Source organism: Aethalodelphis obliquidens, unplaced genomic scaffold (assembly GCF_003676395.1).
Source record: "Aethalodelphis obliquidens isolate GAN/ISIS:26980383/991018 unplaced genomic scaffold, ASM367639v1 scaffold59, whole genome shotgun sequence".
NCBI lineage: Eukaryota > Metazoa > Chordata > Mammalia > Artiodactyla > Delphinidae > Aethalodelphis > Aethalodelphis obliquidens.
Window position 1 is genome coordinate 723,685 of NW_020838003.1, and position 24,127 is coordinate 747,811.

Consider the following 24,127-nt stretch of genomic DNA (forward strand, 5'->3'; position numbering starts at 1 on the left):
TACCAGTTAGAATGGGCATCATCAGAAAATCTACAAACAACAAGTGCTGGAGAGGGTGTGGAGTAAAGGGAACCCTCTTGCACTATTGGTGGGAATGTAAATTGATACAGCCACTATGGAGAACAGTATGGAGGTGCCTTAAAAAACTAAAAATAGAATTACCATATGACTCAGCAATCCCACTACTGGGCATATACTCAGAGAAAACCGTAATTCAAAAAGACACATGCACCCAAATATTCATTGCAGCACTATTTACAATAGCCAGGACATGGAAGCAACCTCAATGCCCATTCACAAATGAATGGGTAAAGAAGATGTGGTATATATATATACACAATGGAATATTACTCCGCCATAAAAAGGAATGAAATTGGGTCATTTGTAGAGACGTGGATAGATCTGGAGGCTGTCATTCAGAGTGAAGTAAATCAGGAAGAGGAAAACAAACATCGTATATTAACGTATATATGTGGAACCTAGAAAAATGATATAGATGAACTGGTTTGCAGGGTAGAAATTGAGACACAGACGTAGAGAACAAGCGTATGGACACCAAGGGGGGAAAGCCGCGGTGAGGTGGGGATGGTGGTGTGATTAATTGGGAGATTGGGATTGACATGTATACACTGATGTGTATGAAATGGATGACTAATAAGAACCTGCTGCATAAAAAAATAAAATTCAACAATAATAAATAAATAAACAAAGTTCCTTTGGACCGAGACCAGTTATGAGATGTTCATTCACCCTGGATATTAGATAGAAAAGGCCTATTAGTGGTAGCTTTGAGTAGGTGAATCATCACTTGCACAATAAGTAGTATGGTTTGGGGTAGGCTTGTATTCACCTTTTCGTTACAAGGTGACATTTGCCTCTGCTACCCCCACTCACTCAAGATTGCAGTATAATGAGTTCACATCATAGGTTAAAACTCTAGAAAGCACTGACTTATCCTGACAATGTGTCTTGTTGACTGTTAGGTGCAAAATATCCACAGTAGAACATTGTTAGGGTCCTGTTGTGTAAGTTTCCCAGGTTTGCTAAAGTGCCACACGGAAATTTCTGATTCCCAGATATAATCTGGTTTGTAATATCTTGTCCTTGTCTTCTTTGATTTGGTTGATATGTTTCTGGAAAAGTCTGATTAAACAGTGAGTTCTGTTAACAAAGTTATTTATTTGACTGTGTAGGCGAGGATTTAGAGGAAGGGCCATGTGTGATCTTTTTGTGTGTGTTTATGTGGCAAGGATGCTAACTTAATGATTTGCTTGAGATATGATAGTTTGGAGCAGTGGCTTGGAGGAGGACAAGTTTATCAGAGCTACCTCTCTTGCTACATCAAGTTATATGTTTCTTTCAATTCAGTTCTGACCCGGACACAGCCTCCGGTTAAGATAACTGATTTATGTAGAGCAGTGGTTCTCCAACTTTAGCTTGCTTCAAAATCATTTCAAAGGTTTGTTAAAACCCACCTTGCTAGACCCCTTGCCCAGAGTTTGATATAGTTGGTCTGGGGTGAGTTCCAAGAATTTACATTTCTAACACGTGCTCAGGTGATGCTGATACTGCTGGTCTGGGAACAACACTTTGGCCACCACTGATTTAGAACATTGGGAAGCTTTTGTCCCTGGTTCAGGGTGTTGCAGGGTAGGGGTGGAGAGTTTGATAGGGAGGGAGATGGGAAAAGATGCAAGAATGCGGATCATCTTGCTTAAGGTTTACCTAAAAGTGTTGACTTCTGAATTCTTTCAGTGTAGTACAAAGTTAAACATCAGTGAAGCTGTTAATATTACTTTTATTAATGAGAATCAGATAAGGTTGGGAGGAACAATAGATGTGATTGTTTCTTAACCTTGGCCTCCTCTTCCCCATCTGGTTCCTGCAACTTCCTTATCCCTGTGCCTCCCTACTCCCCCATATAGTACAAATATAGATAGCCATCCTATAACTGTCTTTCAGAAATGAGAGAAATGAGACAGTATATGAGGCTTCTTGGAAAAGTTGTGACATCAGTTAGGATTACCATTATAATGGAAACTTTATTCATTTGGCTTCTACTTATTCATATTTTGCAGCAATTAGGACAGTGCTTGAGTTGAAATGTACCTTTGTAGTATTTATAAAGAATTTCCAAAGCAAATCAGGGAGTTTAGAATATTGCCCAGGAAATTTAAATTACTTAATGAAAAATTGCTTTCAAATTCATTTCAGTATTGCTGCTTATGTACAATTGATTTAATAATTAGAAATCAATCTCATCTACTCATTTACATAAGTTGCTTTTAACTTATGATTAAGGATTTGCTAAGACTTCATTGCACTAAGAATATCTAGTTCAGACTTTCATGCAGGTAGAATTTTCACCCATTTAGTCCAAAAGACTAGTTTTATTTTCTAGTGTAAAGTATAAAATTGTATGTACTCATCATTTCCTTAGTTTCAAGCCCAGCATTATTTGGAGGCATTCTTGTTTGGGCCTGGTGTCTTGGTGTCTTTTGTGTTGAGTGGACACTAGAAACCTAGTACGTGGTTCAGAGAAGAGAATGTGGCTTTCAAAGAGCTTCTTTTAATTTTGCTCATAAAGCAGTTTTTCACATGTTACTTTCCTTTGAAGAATGCCCTGTGCTCAGATTTTCCTAGAATAAAACATCCTACCAGGTAAAGTGTTTAAGAGATCTAGGCCATGCTTACTCAATGAAATGCAGCAGAGTGGAAAATATCCTGTTTTGCCAACTCAAGAAAATTGATCTAGTAGTTAAAGACAATTATATTATTTAAAGAGCTGCTGTTATATAGACGTTAAATTATTAGGGGGTAGATTTGAGTCTCTTGCAAAATTATGTGTAGAAGGTTTGGTCTGAAGGAATGGAAATCTGTAATCTAAAGAATTATGTGGAAGTAAATGTGAAGCTGTGTTCGAACCTTGATGCTTGTTTTTCAACCCTTGTCCTCTTGGTGTGAAGACCAGCCTGAGTCAGATCACAGGGGATTAAATGGTGAACCCATTACTCAGCACACTGCGGGGGCGGGGGGGGGGGTGGTTAAACACCCTGGCTTTGAAGAATTACTCTTTTGCTTAGTAAGCCTGGAAATTTCAGGTTCACCTGCAGAATGAAAGCTCAGTATTTTGTTGATTAACCAGTCTATTTGAAAATGGTCTATCCCTCTTCTAGATGTCCCTCCTCTCTGTTCTCATATAACCATGTCTGAAGTCACTGGCTGGATTGCCAATGGATTTTACCTGCGGCAGCTTTACAGCTGGGGAGCTTGGTTCCCATGGAGTATTCCTGATGAAATCCATCGCTTGACTTGAATAAGAAGTTTGGCGTGTTAAGGGGAAGAAGGGATACACTTACTTTAGTCTGGCAAATGGGAATGCAGGAAATAAGGGGAGCTGTGATAACACTGCTTTGAGGCAAAGAATGGGGATTCTGGATCAGATGCCCATTACGGAGAAATATTCTTGATCAAAGTGTTAGGCAGAGAATGGAGTGCAGATGGCTTTTTGGGTTGATCAGAGCAAGTGGTGCCCTAGGAAGGACTGCAGAGGCTGGGGGAGAGGAGGTCCAGGCCTTTTTTTCCCCTGGCGCTGGCTCTACTGAGATGAGGAAAAAGCCCATCTCTATAGGCAATAGAAATAGGTAGATTAGGATGTGTGTAAAGGGCCGTAACAAAAGGCAAACCAACAACAGGAGTGAGTTTATTTTTATGCTTATTGTTTTACACATTTCTTTGAAAGTTTAACTTATCATGAAACGGAGCCAGAAGACTTAAAGAAAGTATTTGGGATTTTATACATTTTTCATTTAACCATGTTAGTGCTCTAAACTAACTTTTCAACTCTGGAAACCTGTTCAGGAGAATCCTAATGTAGCTTAAACATCATCACCATTCCCATCGTCATCTACTAGTGGTCATGAAATGTACAACCAAACTCTTTGTGTTGTTAACAAGAAGTCTTTAATTAGGGTTCACTTCTGTTTTTCCAGGTAGCCCAGCCATGGCCCACAGGAATCTGACTTCTTCCAGTCTGAATGACATCTCTGATAAACCAGAGAAGGACCAGGTAAGCAAAGAATTCCTGCTTCTTTGAAATGTAAGACTAAATGTATATCTAGAAGATGCTGGGAAAAGATTAGAAATGATGGTCCTCTAACTTAAAACGAACCAACATGTGTAGATTGTTTTGTTTTGTTTTTTTTCACTTTCTCTGAGGGAAGGGGAAGCAGTGTGTGAAGGGATTTGAAGTTCAGAAGATAAGAGTCTCTACTCCAACTCTTATAGATGAATTCACTTGGGCAGTTTAAATCTTGGAGCTACAGTTCTCTTAGCTTTAAAATAGTAATATTAATTCCTACCTCAAGTTTATTGTGATGGTTAAATAAGATGATTTGTGGAAAAAACTGGTTTGGTAAACTGTAAAGGGCTAGGAAATGCTGGCGGTTGTTAACTTTGAGGGGATATTTCAGGCAAAGGTAATGACAGTCTTGTTAGCTGTATGTTTATCTATTAAAGCATATAGGAAGTAACCTATTTGAAATGAAAAGTAATTAGGTTTTGAATCTCGATTTGCTTTCTTTTAAAAAGAATATGGTAGAAACTGGTCCATTTTCCTAGTTGGGTGGGTATCTGGGCTTGAAACTAGTAGAAAGTGGTGACTGGGTATAATTTTGCACTTTACATTAAAAAATGAAATGAGTTATTTGGACTAATTGGTTGAAAATTCTACCTGAATAAAGAAATCTGAATTATGTATTTCTAAGACAATGAAGCCTTGTTTACAACAATGTTCTTCTTTAACTGACAGAGGTTTTTTAGACCTTGGTGAACTCTCAAAAGTGCAGGGAAGGTGAAATTATGTTCTTTCTTGTGAAATGGCTTTTGGATTCTTTCTTCCTTCTCCTTCTAAACAACAGCACCCTAGTAGGGCCTTCATTATCTCAGAACAGATTGCTAGAAAAGCCTTGGGAATTAATCCTGTCCCCATTTTCTCCCAATTCAATACACTTTTCATATCATTGCTCTTATATTTCTCCCCTGGATCAAAAGCTTATAATGGCTTATATCAAGTGAAGTTCAGACTATCCCGACTTTTAAGATTCTCTGAAATCTGGTGTAATCTTTCTCATCGTAACTTACATGTGTTTCCCAGAAGAGAGACTCTGCTTTGGTTTGGCTTAATTACCTCCACCTCTGCACTGAGATTAATTCTTGACTTTTACAGCTGCCCCCCCCAACCTTAAATGCTAATATGGCTAGCTCTCCTCCCTACCATTGGCCTACCTCTTGAAATACTGTGGGAGAAGATCATTTATTTATTTATTGCTTCCTGGAGGCAGTTTACATTCACTTTTATTGTTTATTTTATTTTTAAAGAAATGTGTTTTTGGTTTTTTTTTGTTTTTTTTTTTTTTTGCGTTACGCGAGCCTCTCACTGCTGTTGCCTCTCCCGTTGCGGAGCACAGGCCCCGCGGCCATGGCTCACAGGCCTAGCCGCTCCGCGGCATGTGGGATCTTCCCGGACCGGGGCACGAACCCGTGTCCCCTGCATCGGCAGGTGGACTCTCAACCACTGCACCACCAGGGAAGCCCTTTTTAAAATTTATTTTTTTTAAATAAATTTTTAAATTTTATTTAATTTTGGCTGCATTGGGTCTTCGTTGCTGCGTGTGGGCTTTCTCTAGTTGCGGCGAGTGGGGGCTACTCTTCGTTGTGGTGCGAGGGCTTCTCATTGCAGTGGCTTCTGAGAAGCTCATTTAAATATTGGATTCATTGGCAGGTTCATACCAGTAGTGAAAGGGAAACCTCAGTCCACTAGGACTTGTTGAGAATTTTCCTCAAAACTATTTTGTACATTTTGGCTCCATACAGCATTTACCAAACGACATTCTGATCGTGAGATTTGCCAGGGGCTTGGATAAGGCAGAGTCAGGAATATCTGGTTGACACTTTTTCAGGAAGGCTTCTTTTACTGGGGACAGTTCTTGTCAGGAGTTTGTCAATTGCCGCTGGTAAATGCTGAGAGAAATTTCTTACCTTCTTGGGTGTCTTCATATCTGAGCATATGCAGAAGAAATTTGATGACTTATGATGTGTATTACATGAGATTTTGATTCCAGTGTTAGAAGAAATAGGTTAGAACATTATGATTTAGGGTGTTGATTTTGCTATTGATAAATGGAATATTTATAAATGGAATGGGATATTTATAAATGGAATATTTCCTGCCATATTAATAAACAAAGGATGTCACAGTCATCAAGGATTGCAGCTCTCCATCGTGAGCCGGTGAGCCCTGAGGAAGCTCAGGGCTGAAAAGAACACCTGCCATCTAGCAGCCAACAGACTCCCTAAGGTGAGTCCTGAGGAAACTCAGGATGTGAAAAAACAGGATCCTGGCCCCAGATAGCTGAGGTGCATATCAAAGGAATGATTTCAGTGAGCTCTGACTCTTGCATCTTCCCATATATAGAAAAGTGCTAAATTCCGTAACTTGAGATGTCTGGTTTTCTTTAATTAACAATAATCTTGTGACGTTCAGACTGCCTGCCCTTTGTTGCAAAACTCTTATATATCCTGGCTCCTCCCCCTGCCTCCTTGGAGCAGTTTCTCAGAGTTATCTGAAACTGCTGTCTCCCGGGCTGCAGTCCTCATTGTGCGCCAGATAAAACTTAACTCGCAACTCTCACATTGTGCATTTTTTTAAGTCAACACTATAAAGCCTTTGTGGTCCTTAAAACCAGAATCTCTGATGCCTGTCACTGACATCTCATATTCATCAAGGTTCATGTGAAGATGAAACCAGGAAGATTTGATTCAGGAGGTTTGTTCTTTTTGTTTTCAAAGCCAGAAAATGTAGTTGATGAGTATATCATTATAAGAGAGACTGTCCTTCTTCATTTATCTAATACAATAGGCATAGCTCATCCAATGAGCCCTTCATTCCTCCAAAGAGAAAGAAACTCCATTCTTTGCTTCCCACCAAAAAGTTTGAAGAGAAGCTTTGTAATTGACCCATTCATCTCCTCTAGAACTAAAGGTAGAGTACAAATTCAAACTAATTATTTCCTGTTTCTATACTTAACAATTTTATTAACTTCAAATACAAAAGCTCCTCGATCATTTTCGGGTGAGAAGAAGAAAATGGGCTTGCTAAGAAGATGAAGCCATGGCAAAAAAAACAAAACACACACACACAATAAACTGGGGCTTTTCTTTTTTAACCTGTTTTTTTCTCTGTCTGGTAGGGAAAAAAGGTTGCCAGGCTCAAATTTGTTTTGAAAAAGCTTTTATAATTAATTAGCCAATGTCCTGGAAATGATCTTGGCAGTAGTCAAACTTGTTCTGTATGCTTTTCCAAGTTGGCCCAAGAAACTTCCATCCAACTGGAACTGAAGTTTTCTGATTGATTATTCTGCCTGGATACAATTCGAATAGTTGCGATGGTGCCTCATGACTTCCTGGAGCTGTATAACTTCCCAGTAGCACAAGAAATGGTTTTCATGTTCAGAGATATGAAGAGGAGCAGAATTTCTCTTTCTGACAGCTACATAGTGACAAAATTCGAGGGCATGTTTTTTATAAGATTCTGTTTTGGGAAAACAGAAGAAACAAATCCGTGGACTGCACTTTCTCTCTCTGGCTGTGCCAAGCCTATGTACTTATGATTTCAGTAGCGGCTGCTTTATTGAGAAATAGCTCAAAATAGTTAACAGCAGAAGAAAGAGCATCGCCAAAATTTAGGTGATTCAATGCTTCAACAGTATTCCAACTTGGATGTTATATTTATTAAGCAAAAAACACCCGGGGAGAAGTAGATTTTTTAGAAAATACATCTGGAGCTCATCTACTTGTAAATGGACATAAATAATCTCCTCTATTTTGTTGCTATGGAGGATTTTTTTTCTTCTTTATCCAGTTATCTTCCCCAATTACCTTAGATTGATTTGTTTTTCTATCACCTTTTATTTCTTTTCTGTGCTTGAAAAAATTTACAACTGCCACGGGTGCTTATCAAATGCAGTGGGTTAGTTCTACTTTTCATGTGAGTATGGAATCAGCTATGAGGATAAGAAAATCTTATTATTTTACCTCATAGCTTTAACTCTTTGGAGGAAATACTGTGCTCAGTGGTACAATGACTTTTTTAAAGGGGCTCTTTTTCCTTTTCAAGATTATCAATAGGGCTTCCCTGGTGGCACAGTGGTTGAGAGTCCACCTGCCGTTGCAGGGGACACGGGTTCATGTTCCAGTCCGGGAAGATCCCACATGCCGCGGAGCGGCTGGGCCCGTGAGCCATGGCCGCTGAGCCTGCGCGTCCGGAGCCTGTGCTCCGCAACGGGAGAGGCCGCAACAGTGAGAGGCCCGCGTACCGCAAAAAAAAAAAAAAAAGATTATCAATAATGTAATACCATCTCACAATTATATGACCAACCTTAAGTGAAATTGCAGTCTGTAGACTGTAGTGAATGCAATAAATGTAGAAATCCCTTGAAGATTCTTAGAGAGACATTTGCGCTTATATAACCTTGTAACTTTTTATCTGGTTGTCGCTTCCCTGATACTCGTTATTTAGCCAGCTTATCGGAGAACCTATCCATTGGTGTCCTGGTGGAATTTGGCCTAAGGTTAATTTCTAAAGTGTATGGTAATCATTTTTCACACTATCTGTTGCCTGTTATCTTTAAATATACTTGGTTGTCTCAATATCTATTTTTGAAATCTTGGTCTTTTGTAGAGATAGACCTAAATTTAAATATTTTTGTCAGAGAGTAAGAGGATGAAATCAGTAATCCATGTAGAAGTTTGAAACTGCTCAGCCATGACTACCTTACAGTGAAATCTAGAAAGAAACATTTTGTGATTGAACGACCCCCTAATCCTTTTCTTACATGTGTGTGATACAGGAGTGAGTCAACTAAATTCAGCTGAGATGACTTTTCCATCGTTTTGATTTTCATCCTGAGGCTCACATACAGCTTCCCTTAGCATTCATAGCTATGTCATATTCACAGTGATGGAAGAGTACAATAGCACCTGCTATTCTTTTTCACAGCTCAGCCAGAAAACCCTCCGATTGGCATTGGTCACCGAGTGGTCTCACTCCATTACTCAGAGAAGACGCAGTGGCAGAGAAGGGCTCGTATTTGCTGAGGTTATGATACTTGTCCTTAGCATCTTTTCAGGGCCCGCTGAAACCCTGCTGTGTCAGGAAAGATCCAGATGGAATCACATCTGTGAAAACCTGATAAGAAAGGCATGTTGTTGAGGAGGAGGTTACAGTCGTTAGGTGTCCTTAGTCACTGCAGTATTGGTGACTGCAACTGGTAACTGTGGTTCAGTGGCTACAGCTTTCCTTTGGCCAGGAGTCCTTGATGGGAACTGGTGAAGCCATTGCAGTGGTTATCTGTGGAGCCCCTTTCCAAGGGGGTTAGCTTGCTGCTTAGATGATTAACAAAACTGCCTTGTCCTTCCTTTTCCCTTTCTATAAGAAATTTGACTTTCTGTAGGTTCCTCCTCCCACCTTATGCTCTCTCCCATATTCCTTTTTTTTTTTTTGCGGTACGCAGGCCTCTCACTGTTGTGGCCTCTCCCGTTGCGGAGCACAGGCTCCGGACGCGCAGGCTCAGCGGCCATGGCTCACGGGCCCAGCCGCTCCACGGCATGTGGGATCTTCCCGGACCGGGGCACAAGCCCGTGTCCCCTGCATCGGCAGGTGGACTCTCAACCACTGCGCCACCAGGGAAGCCCTCCTATATGCTTAAAGAATTCACAACCAGTACTTATTAATAGAGTTTGAGAAACACTGATACTCATAGTGATTTCCAAGAACCTGTGTTCTTAGACCTGGGTCTCAGTTGAAATCGATCATTGAATTTTACCATTTTCATAATGATATACTTCCTGTGAAAGCCATTTATCTGGAACAGAAAACTAGCCTTCATTTAAAAACAGGTTTTGTGTCAGCTTGAAAGTGAAGGGAGATAAACTTATCTCAGGTAATCTAAGCTCTGTCTAACTTATCTCAGGTAATCTAAGCTCTGTCTTGTATTTTCAGGTGTTTCAGGAGCCTTTTGTAAAACTTAGAACCATGTAAAATTTAAAACAAGCTGCAACAAGTGTTAACTTCTAAATCACCCCATAACTGTAGGCTGCTATGATTTGAATTCATTCATTCATTTAAAGAGTATATTCTGTGCTAGAAAGCGTTCTTAGTGCTAGGGTTCCAGAGGTGAATGAGACAGATAAATCTTTGGACTCAAGGAGCTTCCGTGCTTTTGGGAACAGATAGACAGTAAACAACAAAAACAAGTAAACAAATGAATAGGTTAATTTTACACAATGATAGTTGTTATTTAGAAAATACAGTAGGATAATGTGGAGAGGTACAGGAAAGCTGGTTTAGGTAAGAAGATTAACCAGAGAAGAGACAGTCTGGGGGAAGAGGTTTCTAGGCTGAACAAAAAGCAAGAGTATAGCCTTGAGACAGGAATAAATAAGGTATGTTCATAACAGAGGAAGAAGGAAAAAAAATCCAGAGTGGCTGGAGCAGGAGCAGGGGTAGCAGGTATGCAGAGGTACATAAGGCCACGTAACCTTTTCATGCAGGGGACCTTTTTTTTTTTTTTTTTTTTTTTGCACGGTACTTGGGCTTCTCACAGTTGTGGCCTCTCCCATTGCGGAGCACAGGCTCTGGACGCGCAGGCTCAGCGACCATGGCTCACGGGCCCGGCCACTTTGCGGCATGTGGGATCCTCCCGGACCGGGGCACGAATCCGTGTCCCCTGCATCGGCAGGCGGACTCTCAACCACTGCGCCACCCGGGAAGCCCCAGAGGGACCTTTTAATTTTATTCTGTGTTCAGTGAGACACTATTTTAGGAGTTCTACCTGGAGAGTTGTGTGTTGTGATTTACACTGAAAAAAGGTCACTGGGGATAGCGTGTGATGAGATGGAGGAATTTGCTAATGTTTTGGATCATCTGGTGTTGTTCCTATAATTAAACATTGGATGAGCACCGCAGTGCATTAAACAGCTAAACAGACCCAATAGCCAATTTCTTAATGTGTTTGACATAGATGTCAAGACCTCATTCCTGTTGGCAAAGGGAGCTCTTCTGTTCCACTGAAGTATTGTAAGAAAGAAAATGAGTTTCCTAGTTAAAATATTTTCCATGCACTATTAGTTAGAATTAATAATTATTTAATTAATATTATTAAAAATTAAAATATTTTAATGCACTAGAAATGGATGTAGGTCACCAAGAGTAGTGAGATTGAGCTTATGAGTGATTATATCTGTTACCTGCAGTTCTCTTTTTGATGTCATGACTCATGAAACCCTCACCAGAGGTCTCTCTAAGGAACAGTGACAAGTGTCTTAGTCCTTATTGTTCCAAAAGGGGCATCGGAATGTGTAGGTGGAGGACAGAGCCGCCCCGTGGGGTCCTGAGCCACACTCTCACCGGTACCTGGGAAAATCGAACTCCAGGAGCACCGCAGGGTGTTCTGTATTCAACATTTAGCAAAAGGGATTGCAGGGTTTACATGTCTTAAATGGCATGTCTTATCTAGCATGATTTATGTTTGATGTCACTTTTTTCTCTTTCTAGTATGTAGCAGTCTGCCTGTATCCCAATGCCATAAATATACTTAGAATAGATTGCAGAGAGTAGTAGAATGCCATCAACAATTATCTTTAATGGATGTCTGCTCTCATGTCACACGTTACCTACCTCTGACCAGAACTTCATTTAAAAAAAAAAACCACTTTTTTCCCCTTAGAAGTGGCAAACCGGAAAGCAGCAGCACCTGTGGTAAACACCCTAAGGGCATGATTAAAAACCTTTATAATAATTCTAACTATAAACATGAACTCATTCTTTACTTTCTGTAGTAACATTTTATTATCTATGACGTTTTTTAAACTTTAGTTTTTTCTGATTCATAATTATACAAAATTGCTGTAAAAATTCAAACAAAGGAAAAATGAATAAAACAGAAAGTGAAAGTTCACAAATTCTCACCCTCAATATAACTATTATATACTATTAGCTAATTATATACTATTAGCTAAATTAACTAATATATACTATTAGCAGGTTGATGTAGTCTTCTAGACTTTTTCTATGCATAAAAATGTATATACTTATTTATATAAAATACAAATGGGATCATATTGTTCTGCAACTGGATTTTTAAAAAAACTAACAATACCACGGATATCTACCTTATTTTCCTTGAAGGCTATATGGTATACATGAATCATATTTTGTTTAAATGGTCTTCTATTAATAGATAGTTACTTATTTTCATTTCTTTGCAGTTAGACAAACAGGTCTTTAAGAAATGCCCTCATTGTAACTTTTTTTTTTTTTTTTTTTGCATTCTTTCATGATTATTTCTGAAGGAGAAATTTTGTAAGTGCAATTGCTGGGTCACCATGTATTGCCAATTACCTCCTCAAAAGATTATATCAATTTGTGTCCTAGGTCTTTTAAACACTTTAATTAATCCTCCTCCACTGCTAGAATACTGTTTGCCAGTCAGATTTGAGTTTCTCCTTTCTGATTCATTCCACTAAAAGCTTAGCAACTCAGTTAACGTGAAAAGAATCACAGTCACTAGCATCTGCCTCCCAGCTCACTTTGGGGGCTTTTTTCAGAAGCTTAAAATATCAAGGCTAAAACTGGGTTTATTCTCCTGGTCTAATTGGATCTCTGAGCTGGCTAATCTGCCTATATTCTGAGGTAAGGAGGTGAAAAGTCCAGTGGTCGTAGACTTGGCCACCTGTATGTTTCTGATTGCTTCTGCTTAAGGAGAGGCTGTTCTCAGCTCTGAGAGAAATCCTTTGGCTTTGTGAGAATTTCCTTGGCAACCAAAAATGGCTTCCTCTTAAGAGCCCTTCTTGGTGGTCAGCATTTGGAACAAAAAGGAAAATCACAAGAAGAGTTGGACAAGTGTTCTCTTTGAAGCACTATCCAGCACATTTGCAGCTTGGCCCTGCATCTCCTTCCTCCCCAGTCCTCCACCCTCAAGAGAATTCTAAGTGAACTTACGTACATACTGTAAAGTTAGTTAAATGAAAAGTTTATACCTTTATTAGGAGCTTTGATGGAGTGTTTCATCTAGGATAATTGATAAAAAGATCAGCGAACCATTAATTACATGTTGGGAGATATTTGCAGATTTTTCTTCTTCCCTACTTCCCTTGCAACAGGGAGTCTCTGCAGAGTAGAGTTACGAAGAGGCCAAGCCATGGGAGGAAGTTTTCCTTGCTCTTCTTCAGAAAGAGAAGGGCTTCCCCCTGTTTCCACGTCACTTGTCTGATTGATCCAGTGGCTAGTTGATTTATTTGCCTCTGTAGAATCTCATGACCTTATCAGTCGCCAGCAGAGCTTACTGATTTCTCCTGTTGTTACCACCAATCGTCTGGTTTCACTCCCTAGAACTGAACTGAAGTGAAAACAATCATACTTCCGTTTTCTCTGCCACCATGTTAAAATGGTAGCAGTAATTTTTTCTGCAATCCGAAAGCCAGTGGTTAATCATACCCAGTCGACATTACTGCCTATTCAGTGTTCTATGCATATGCATACAAGAGGCTAGAAACTAACCAAGTAATTTTAGAGGACGCCATTGTAAGTTCAGTATTAGCGGCACTGTTGATCATTCAGTGGCTCTGAGAGTATTGAGCCTGTTCTTTTGTAAAGAATAAGTAATAATGACTAACATACATTGGACACTTTTTCACACTAGTGCTTTGGTTGGTATTATCAACCCTGTTTTATATATTGGTAAACTTGAGGCACAAAGACATTAAGTAATTTTTTCCAAAGTTAAATAGCATCTAAGTGGTAGAGCTGCTTTCTGGCCCTGGAGCCTGTGCTCTTAATGAGTATGGTGAATTCTGCCTATTTGCATTATGGTCTTTTTTAGGTCCTAATCCCCAGGTGTCCAATTAATAGTTAGGTTAATAATAGTTAGACCTTAGGTTTGTCTTTGAGGCACACATTGTTCTGAATAGGCTGATCTACAGAATTGTTATTAAATAAACCAACAATTAAAAAATTCTTAAGGGTCTTACGGTGACTGGATGTTTCTGCTGCCACAGTGATTAAAAGACTTGGTGAATCAACTGTTTGTTTTGTGTCCATACTCTGAGTGGTATTGGTGGAGGTCAATGAGAAGAGGCTGATTTAATAAAAATAAAGCATAAAATATGGTCTCAGATTATGAGTTTATATCTAGCTGGAGAGACCAAATAAACTGTGGTGCTGACAGTAAACTGCAGCAGGTCAGTGAAAGACAAGATAACTATGTGGGTTAGAACCATCAATCAAAGAGAAACGAGGGATTTTATTTTATTTTAGTTTTTTAATTTTTAAAACATCTTTATTTGGAGTGTAACTGCTTTACAATGGTGTGTTAGTTTCTGCTGTATAACAAAGTGAATCAGCTATACATATACATACATCCCCATATCTCCTCCCTCTTGCATCTCCCTCCCACCCTCCCTATCCCACCCCTCTAGGTGGTCACAAAGCACCGAGCTCATCTCCCTTTGTAGCTGCTTCCCACTAGCTATCTATTTTACATTTAGTAGTGTATATATGTCCATGCCACTCTCTCACTTTGTCCCAGCTTACCCTTCCCCCTCAAATCCATTCTCTACATCTGCGTCTTTATTCCTGTCCTGCCCCTAGGTTCTTCAGAACCTTTTTTTTTTTTTTAGATTCCATATATATGTGTTAGCATATGGTATTTGTTTTTCTGACTTACTTCACTCTGTATGACAGTCTCTAGGTCCATCCACCTCATTACACATAACTCAGTTTTGAAACGAGGGATTTTAGAAGCATCTTTCCATTTTAGAGAACGTAAATAACAGAAGATAAGAGCTTTAGCCAAATAAAGCATTCTTCCTTGGAGAAAGAGTTAGGTAGGAAATGTGTGAAATAAATTGGAATGTAACTTTCTGCAGATTAACAATACAAGTGAATGGCTTGATTTATCCAACAAATGGAAAATATTGTGACTTTTAAAATTCTTTGAATAATGGCCAGTAATCCCCCAAATTTGATGAAATACAACAGGGTTTCAATTAAAATTTACTTTTAAATTAGAGTTACCTGTAGAATTAGCAAAAGTAGATTAGATTAATTAGCCTGTTGACTTGTCCACGGACTATGGTGGATACTCACTTGATTTACAAAATTTTACCTGAACTTTGAGAAACACCTTATAGTCCCTTAACTTTCAGTTAAGGGAAAGTTCAGTTCAGTTCAGTATTTGTTCAGTATTTGTTCTTGCTACAGATATATATTCACTTCTAAGTCATTAAGTCTGATAAATACACATCGTTGTAACTTTTTTTTTTTCTGGTAAGAAGAAAAAGTAATTATTATTGAACTTTTTCTTTAAGCTGATCACAGGAATAGCTTTGAAGATTTAAATAAACATGTTAAACCTTAACTCCTCCGAACCTCAGTTTCCTGATTCATAATACAGGTCTTATATATAATTCAGTCTGAACTGCCTTCTCCACAGGGTTGTCATGTGAAAAGGAATGTGATTAGTACACTTTAAATATTATACGAGTCTTAATTTATCACTGTCATTTTCATTATTTAAGTGTACTACTGCTTGTTATTTTTGGCTTTGTTTTGCAGGAAGATTGGGTAGGATGGAAGTCAATTTCATTTTAGATGTCATTCCTCGCTTCTCAGATTTACGTTGCTAATCTGGCTCTTTGGGGTTTTGTGTTCTGTACTCCACTGCTCTGCCTGAGCTCTCGTGAAATGTGTCTGACTGGCCTTCCATGAATAGTGGTACTGCATGCACGTTTTCACTGGACCCAAATATCTCTTTTTCTCTCTACTTTTCCAGTTCCTACTGTTTCTTCAGGACCTAAGTCAAGTGCTGCTTTTGCCTTAAACGTGTCTTTGGACATTCTGGCTCATGTTAATTAACACCTGTCTCAAATTCTAACACCATCTAAGCTCTTACTGTTTGTCACTTCACAGGGACTCACTTGTTTGTTATTGTTTTTTATTTGTATGTCTCATGTTCCTTTTAGGGTGGGGGGGCCGGACAGCAGAGGGTCTGGGGTGGAGGGAGAGATAGGAGTCTTTTAAGTTAGGTGCTGATGTAATGACAATAATGACTAAGTGGGGAGAATCAGCTTCTCCTTATCCTTTTTCTCAAAAAATCTTCTTTTAAAGGCTGAGAAAATGACTGTGACTATGAGGGTTTCTCAGAGAAGGGTGATTTTTGAAAGTATTGTTAAAGTCTTATAATTTATTGTTATATAAATTATATATAAATAAGTTATATAAATAAGTTATGATTATAATTCTGGCAGCTTTAAAAATTACTGTTTCTTATCGTGGGCACTGATAGAGTGTTTCATTAGGTTAATCAGTTGCTTGAAATGAACATTCTTGCCCATGTCCTGTGTTAAAAATTTTTTTTTCAGCTAGAACAATCATGTGAATGCTAACATTTGAAATATAGTTTGCTCTTTCGTTTGTTAAAATCCATTTATACATTTTTTCTCATAATTGAAAGCTCAATGAACATAGTTTCCTGGCGGATTGACATAGCTTAGAGAAAACTCTGAATCTTTTTTTTTTTAACTTGTTTAAAACAAAATGTAGTGTATCACAAGGGCATATTGGAAAAGTCAACTGTCAAGAACAGAAAGATGTTCTATTGCAAGATGACATGGTATTGCTAGGTTTTCCCAAGCATGGCACATTTCAAATCAGATACTGTCCAACATTCTACTTTTAGATGTGAGCTACTTCATTTTGTATGATATGAAATGGTATGAAATTAGAAGTAAGGCAAATCAGACTTGGGATGGATATATCATTAAATGTGATTTATTATAGAATTTACTAGTTCGATACATTATTATTTTTTTTTACAAGATATTGAATATAGTTCCCTGTTCCATATAGTAGGTCCTTGTTGGTTATCTGTTTTGTATAGAGTAGTGTGTATCTATTAATGCCAGACTCCTAATTTATCCCTCCCCATCTTTCCTCCTTTGTTAATCATAAGTTTGTTTTCTGTCTGTGAGTCTGTTTCTGTTTTGTAAATAAGTTCACTTGTATCATTATTTTAGATTCCACATATAAGTGATATCATATAATATTTCTTTTTCTTCACTTAGTATAGTAATCTCTAAGTCCATCCATGTTGCTACAAGTGGCATTATTTCATTCTTTTTTTCATTATTCCATTGTATATATGTACTCTATACATGATTATAACTCTGTTTCACTTTACATTTTTCTTATAGTTTTGAGTCCAAGGACTGCATTATGGTAAAGACCCAAGTATATTATTGGAACAAGTCAAGCTGAAATCCAGCTATCTGTTAGGATGACTTGTTTCAGAAAAACCTTTTGGTCAGAGATGAAAGACGTTTATCTCTTCTCATAGTGTCTTTGGCTGCATTACTCATTGTTTCTCAAATGAAACTTATGGATAAGCCTGTTTTCCATATCAGCTTATTTATGACACTGAGAAATAAGGAAAGGGAATTTGAGACATTTCAATTAGTAGCCTCCACATTGAAGCTTTGTTCGAAGAAAAACTTGGTGCATAATTCATTGGCTGTTGAATTACGGTCTCTAAGAAGGCATCCCCAGGCACTCACTCTGGAGGAAGACTTTGTTTAGAAAGATAACAATTGAAACTACTACTTAAAATAGTTGTGAAACTCTTTTTCAAAGTGTGGAATTCTCAGGGAGTAAGTAGCTCTTTTCATTAGGACATTATGAAAACATCCATAAAAATGTGTCATAAAGAGATTTTTGCGGGATGATGGCAATGTTGTTCTTATTCCCACCTGTCTTTGTGGGAGTCCCTAAATGAAGTCCTGCTGAGGGAATGGAGTGCAATTAGTCGTTTTGAAAGACCTTGATTCATGTCACATTTTGGTTTCTAGTTTTTAAAATTGTGTATTGTTTTTCATTTTTCAAAGATGTGCTGAAGTAGTACAATATGTAGGTTTTATTCAAATCAAGAATAAATGAAAATAAAAAGTTTTTAGAAGATTCTCTCTTCTCTAATGTTATACTAGGGGCTGTATGCTCCTGTGCTTGTATATTTCTTAATCTGTGCCATCCTGGTCTGAACATGCTATGGGCTATATTGTCTTTATTTTAGCTGTGCCTTCTTGATCTAAACTCACAAGTTGTAATACCTCAGTGTGGAAAGAATAGGAGAAAAGGATTTTAATCAAAGAAAAAACTCATCTTTCATGTTCTCCTGAGAATAAAAAGAGGTAATATATGTGAAGTACTTTAGGCACAGATTAATTAGGTGCTTAAAAAATATTACTTCCCTTTCCCCACCTGCTTTCTCCTGCCTCCTTGTGAATACAAGATAGGATAAACTATGAAACAAAGTAGGGGAAAATGGAGCAAGTGAAATAAATGAGGCAACATATTTGTAATTTTTGGAGTGATTCAAGAGAAAGTAGCAAAATAGAACACTGGGGAAGTTAAAAGTTCTCATTAGAATAAATCTTATGATTCTATATTAAATAGTCTCCGTAGGAGTATACAGGTAAGATTTTACAATGGTGGTGTTTTCTATTTCCTCTCTTCTTTCCTGAAAGTAACAAGCTACTAGCCCGTCTTCTGTAGTAGTACGTTAAGAATTATTTTTACATTCATACAAACCATTGGGATTTTTAAATCTTTGAATGTAGAAGCTGATAAAGCGCTGTGAGTTATAGAGATGTTATAAGACAGGCTCTGCACTGAAGGACTGTACAGAGGGTGTCACTCATGGCTTAAAATCATTTTGCAGTGACCCCAGAATCCTTATCCTTAGCATGGCTTTCAGAGCCCCATGTTTGTTTGTTTTTTAAGTTTTTATTGGTGTATAGTTGATTTACAATGTTGTGTTAGTTTCAGGTGTACAGCAAAGTGAATCATATATATATATAGATATATATAGATATAGATATAGATATATCCACTCATTTTTTTTAGATTCTTTTTCATATAGGGCATTATAGAATATTGAGTAGAGTTCCCTGTGCTATACAGTAGGTCCTTATTAGTTATCTATTTTATACATAGTAGTGTGTATATGTCAATCCCAATCTTCCAATTCATCCCTCCCCCACTTGTCCCCTGGTAACCATAAGTTTATTCTCTACATCCGTGACTCTACTTCTGTTTTGTACCCTTCTTTTTAGATTCCACATATAAGTGACATCACATGATATTTGTCTTTCTGTGTCCGACCTACTCCCCCTAGTATGACAATCTCTAGGTCCATCCATGTTGCTGCAGATGGCATTATTCCATTCCCTTCCATGGCTGAGTAATACTCCACTGCACATACGCACTACATATTCTCCTTCCACTCCTCTGTCGACAGACATCTAGGTTGCCTCCATGTCCTGGCCACTGCAGATAGCGATGCAGTGAATATTGGGGTGCATGCATCAGAGCCCTATGTTATCCTGCCTCATGTCTCTCTCCAGAGTCCTTTTGCAAGGTTCTCTGTCCTGTTCTCTGACTTTACTCTGACCACACACATGTCCTTCCAGATCCACTAATGTGCCAATCTTTCTCCTGCCCCAGGCCCTTTGCACATGCTGTTTCCTCTGACTGAAATGCTCTTCCCACCCAGGCAACTGGGGTTCGCCCATTATTTCTCAGTACTGGTCACCTCTGCAGGGAAGTCTCCTGGGATTCCCTGTTTTAGGCTAGAGAGCCTCCTGTTGTAAACTCTTGTTGCACGTTATGCTTTTCCATCATGATGACTACCCCAGCTGTCATGCAATAACGCCCATTTTAATTTTTGGTTAAATGTTTGTCTTCACCAATAGGCCATTTGCTTCAAAGTTGAAGAAATTATGTCTGGCAGACTATGGCTTGGGGTCATAGCCTGCTGGTAGTCTGTTTTTGTATGGTTGGTAAGCTAAGTTTAAAGGGTTGTTGAAAAAACAAGAATGTATGACAGAGACTGTATCTTGCCTGCGAAGCCTAATTTGGCTTTTCAGAGAAAAAGTTTGCCAACCTGTGATCTAAGTTATTGCTCTATATATTAAATAGAAGAACACAAGTATATTTATATATCACATTTTCTTTTCTGAGCAGGCCACTTGGTTGTAGTAAGGCATTCATAGGGTCCATGATGATATAGTTGTAAGCACTAGGATGAACTGAGAGCTTATGACCATCAGGGGTTCTCAGCTAGAGAATAATTGCACTCAAGTGTATAAATTAATAACCAATGTAAATGTAGAAGGAATTTCTAATGCCGTGGCACTTTTTAGCTGTCCTACTGAACAGATTTATTAGCAATTTGGATTAAGATACAATGTTTGTCAGATTCTCAGAGGACACAAAATGGACATGGTTAGCTATCTAAATTTTAAATGATAGAATCACGATGGAGAATGATCTTGACAGCCTGAACCCATAAAGAATTTAACAAGAATAAATGTACACTTGTGTAAGTTCAAACGTGAAGTGAATGATGGGGAAAATCTTACTTTATTTGGACAGAAAGTTTATAACTTTCATCAGATTCAGATTTTTCAAAGGTGTCCATTTTCTTTTTTTAAAATTTATTTTATTATTATTTTTGGCCACGCTGTGCAGCTTGCAGGATCTTAGTTCCCCAACCAGGGATTGAACCCGTGCCCTCAGCAGTGAAACTGTGGAGTCCTAACCACTGGACCATCAGGGAATCCCCAAAGGTGTCCATTTTCAAAAACAGTTGAGGGGATGTGGTTATGGGAACTAGGATGGTGAGCTACCTGGGCACTAGCCTGAGAAGAATAATTGAAGTAACTCACTTATAACTTTTATTTTTAAAATTATTTATTTATTTATTTTGGCTGCACTGGGTCTTAGTTGCTGCACGTGGGATCTTCATTGCGGCATGTTTAGTTTTGGCATGTGGGATCTTAGTTGCAGCACGCATGTAGGCTCTTAGTTGCAGCATACATGTGGGATCTAGTTCCCCGACCGGGGATCGAACCCGGGCCCCCTGCATTGGGAGCGTGGAGTCTTACTCACTGGACCACCAGGGAAATCCCTCACCCATAACTTTCAGAGATGAGAAGGTTTGAGGGGTAGAAAGTTCATGAAGCTTGCCTTCCGGTTAAAGAGAACAGATTTACCGTCTGTTGCTGTAGACATAAACTTGTGATTGCGGGTGCTTGTTTCATGGAGCAGTTTTTATTTTAATATAAGTAAGAATTGGATAGGAAATAGAGCTTCATCACTAAGTTATTTATGAAGTCCTCCTTTGCAGTAAGTATTATATAATGGATCAGGACTACAAAAATGAATAGGATCCAGTCTCTGCCTTTTAGGGATTCTGATTATAGACTGTGAGACAAATCTGTAAATAATATAGGGTGGTAGATATCTTAGACCAGAGAAGGGAGAATGAGTTCTGCCAGGGGCTGGGGATTGGGCAGAAGTGACATTTGAATTAATTCTTGAGTTGAATGTTTTTTTCTTTCACAGTCATGTTCAAGAAGAAGCAAATGACTCGATGTTAAGAATATAGTTACTGGGTGGGAAATTGGACTAGATCATCTTAGAGTTCTTTTAAGATTTTCTGATTCGATGAATGTCAAATGAATGGCAGATAGGGATTCAAAAATTCAAAATTCAGAAAGAGGTACAGCTTTGCAGTGGAGTGTACCGTGAAACAAAGGAGTGAGCTGATCCTCGGGTTCATTACTCATGTCAGTAAAGTGACCATCACCTCCGGGTGCTCAGTCAGAGCTCATCAGGTACAAATGAGGAACCTCTCGGAAGTTTTTGGAAAGCTGTTGCCTGCTCCTTTGTCAGCCCCTTGATTCTCTTTCTCTGCTTCTTCAGTATTTTCTATTCTAATTTGGTGTGTGTTCTCAGAGACCTCAGTGAAGGGTACATTAAAAAAAAATCTGCTAAATAAATAATAGCATGACTACTACAGATTTAATTATAGCTATACAGCTGCCTGTTTGAAGTGTTCTGCTGGGACCATATGGTCCCTTGTACATCCCAGCCCTGGAAGGACCTGGTTTAAATGCTTCCCAGCTGATAGTATTGAATTCTCAGGGAACTGCCAGCAGCCGTTTGGAAGTCAGTAGATAGTGTGTTTTGCCTCTGTTGTCTCTCTGGAGATGGACATTTTATTGATACTTTCTTATTAGACCCCAAGTAATCAGATATTGAAGCACCCCACCCAGACAGGTCTTAAGAGTTATGTCTACTTGTTAGTTTTACAGGCTGATTTTTGTTACCACATTGGATATGCTAAGTGAAAGGTACTTCTGCATTTATACAATTTCACTCAATGGCTTTTTTAAAAAACAGTATTTTAATGGATGATTATTTTAATTATTTTCTGTTCCAATGGTGTGGTGGGAACAGAGTAGACGAGGGCATCTGTCCTGCCCCTGCCTCCGTTCTGGGAGTGTGACCTTGAATGAATTTTAGCTTCTCTGGGCCTCAGGAGAGCCAGAACTGGCCTTTCTACGTCCCTTCCAGTTTCAAAATTCTGCGAGAATCAGCTGTGGACCACGTTCTTGCTGAGGACACACATCTAGAGTAGAGGGGAGTCTTTCCATTTCCCACTGTGGCATTCTGTGTGTCTTTTTCCCTATTGCTTAGAAATTCCAAATTTTCCATTCTTTGGGCCACAAAAGTCTTTCAGTAGGAACACTGTGTAGAGGTCTACACCTCAGAGAGTAACAGTTTGGGCCTTCCTTACATACTGTTTTCAGTTCAGACTCTCTAGTGCAGTGGTTCTTAAGCTTTTTCCGTGTCAAGAATCCATTTGAGTTTGCGGTGAAACAACGGATGCTTTCACCAGAGAAATGCACAATAAATGTGTAGGCCTAACAGCTTGCATATAATTTCAAAGTGCCCATGGGCTCCCTGGGTCCCTACCAAGGACCCCAAGTTCAGAACTGCTGCTCCGTGCTTTGATAAAAGCCCTGCCTTTTTCTTTTGTTCCGAATGCAGGGAACTGCAGGTCAAATTGAGGACAGAGAAGCCTGGACTACCAGCTCTGAGGTTCACATGGTGCCGAGAGCAGAGCTTTGCGCGGCTCCTGGACAGCACGGGGGTGGAGCAGATGTTGCGGGCGCCGGACGGTGTCTGCTCAGTCCCGTGCAGGAAAAGCACCCTGCATGGGTGTTTGCCAAGCCGTTAACTTTAGACTCTTGGTTGCCTATGTTGCCTCTGATGGTTCCACCCTACCCCCCCACCGCATCTCTTGAACTTTTTGTTTTTAAAAGAGCAGTCTATGTTTTTTATTAGCTACCCCGACTGGGATGCGTGCAGGAAAGAATGCACAAGAAACATTTCCCCTTAAACTATAATTTTCTCTTGAAGTCACTAACTCCATGCTGCTAATTTTTGTTTTCTTGTTTGTTTTGTCTTCTGCAATCCCTCTCTCCCAATGGTAGCTGGAGGTTGTGGAACAGAAAGAATGAAAGAAGCCCTGGGTTTAGGATCTTTCTTTTTGGGGTGGGAGAAGGAGAACTGTAAACAGACACTGCTTTTAAGATATTAATAGTTAGAGTGAGAGTTAGAAGTAAAGCATGTCATGTATTTTTTTTTTTTTTCCTGCTGAAAACACAGTCATTCAAGGTCAAGTGTGTCATTCTGAGGGAATGCAGATAAAATGGTGCCCTTACTGTGAGCCATTATACTTGTTTTACAGTGTAGCTGCACTGATACACCCACGCTCACCTAAACCTTCAGTGTATCTGATTTTTTTCTAGCCTTACCATGGTGAAAATAGCTCTGCAAACTTTTGAAGTTAAAACTCATGCAGTGATTCACTTGGTAGAATTAACTTACCTAGAGAGGCACTGTACTGGATGAATATATGTTTTTAAGTCCATGATACAGACTGGGCAGAGAGATTTCTATCTAAATTCAGAGAATTGGATATCTGAATTAAATGTGGCACCAACGTAACTACTTTTTCCCTTTGGGAGAGAGAAATTTTATTATTTTTCCAATCATCTGTTTCCCATAGATCCTAGGATTATATTAAAACTCTGACATCATAATTATTGTTACTATTTATTGAATATCCACTGTGCTATTTCAGGCACCGTACTAGGAGCTTTT

The 24,127-nt window shown here is 38.9% G+C and overlaps 1 protein-coding gene across 3 annotated transcripts in view; it reads left to right on the forward strand.

Annotated features, from left to right (window-relative positions):
* The window catches only part of SLC4A4 (solute carrier family 4 member 4), a 353,735-nt gene that overhangs the window by 195,868 nt on the left and 133,740 nt on the right, over positions 1–24,127 (forward strand). For all 3 annotated transcript variants that reach the window (XM_027087718.1, XM_027087719.1, XM_027087720.1), the window contains one exon: positions 3,993–4,069. In XM_027087718.1, coding sequence (XP_026943519.1) covers positions 3,993–4,069 — 77 coding nt within the window. The remainder of the gene's footprint in view (positions 1–3,992; positions 4,070–24,127) is intronic.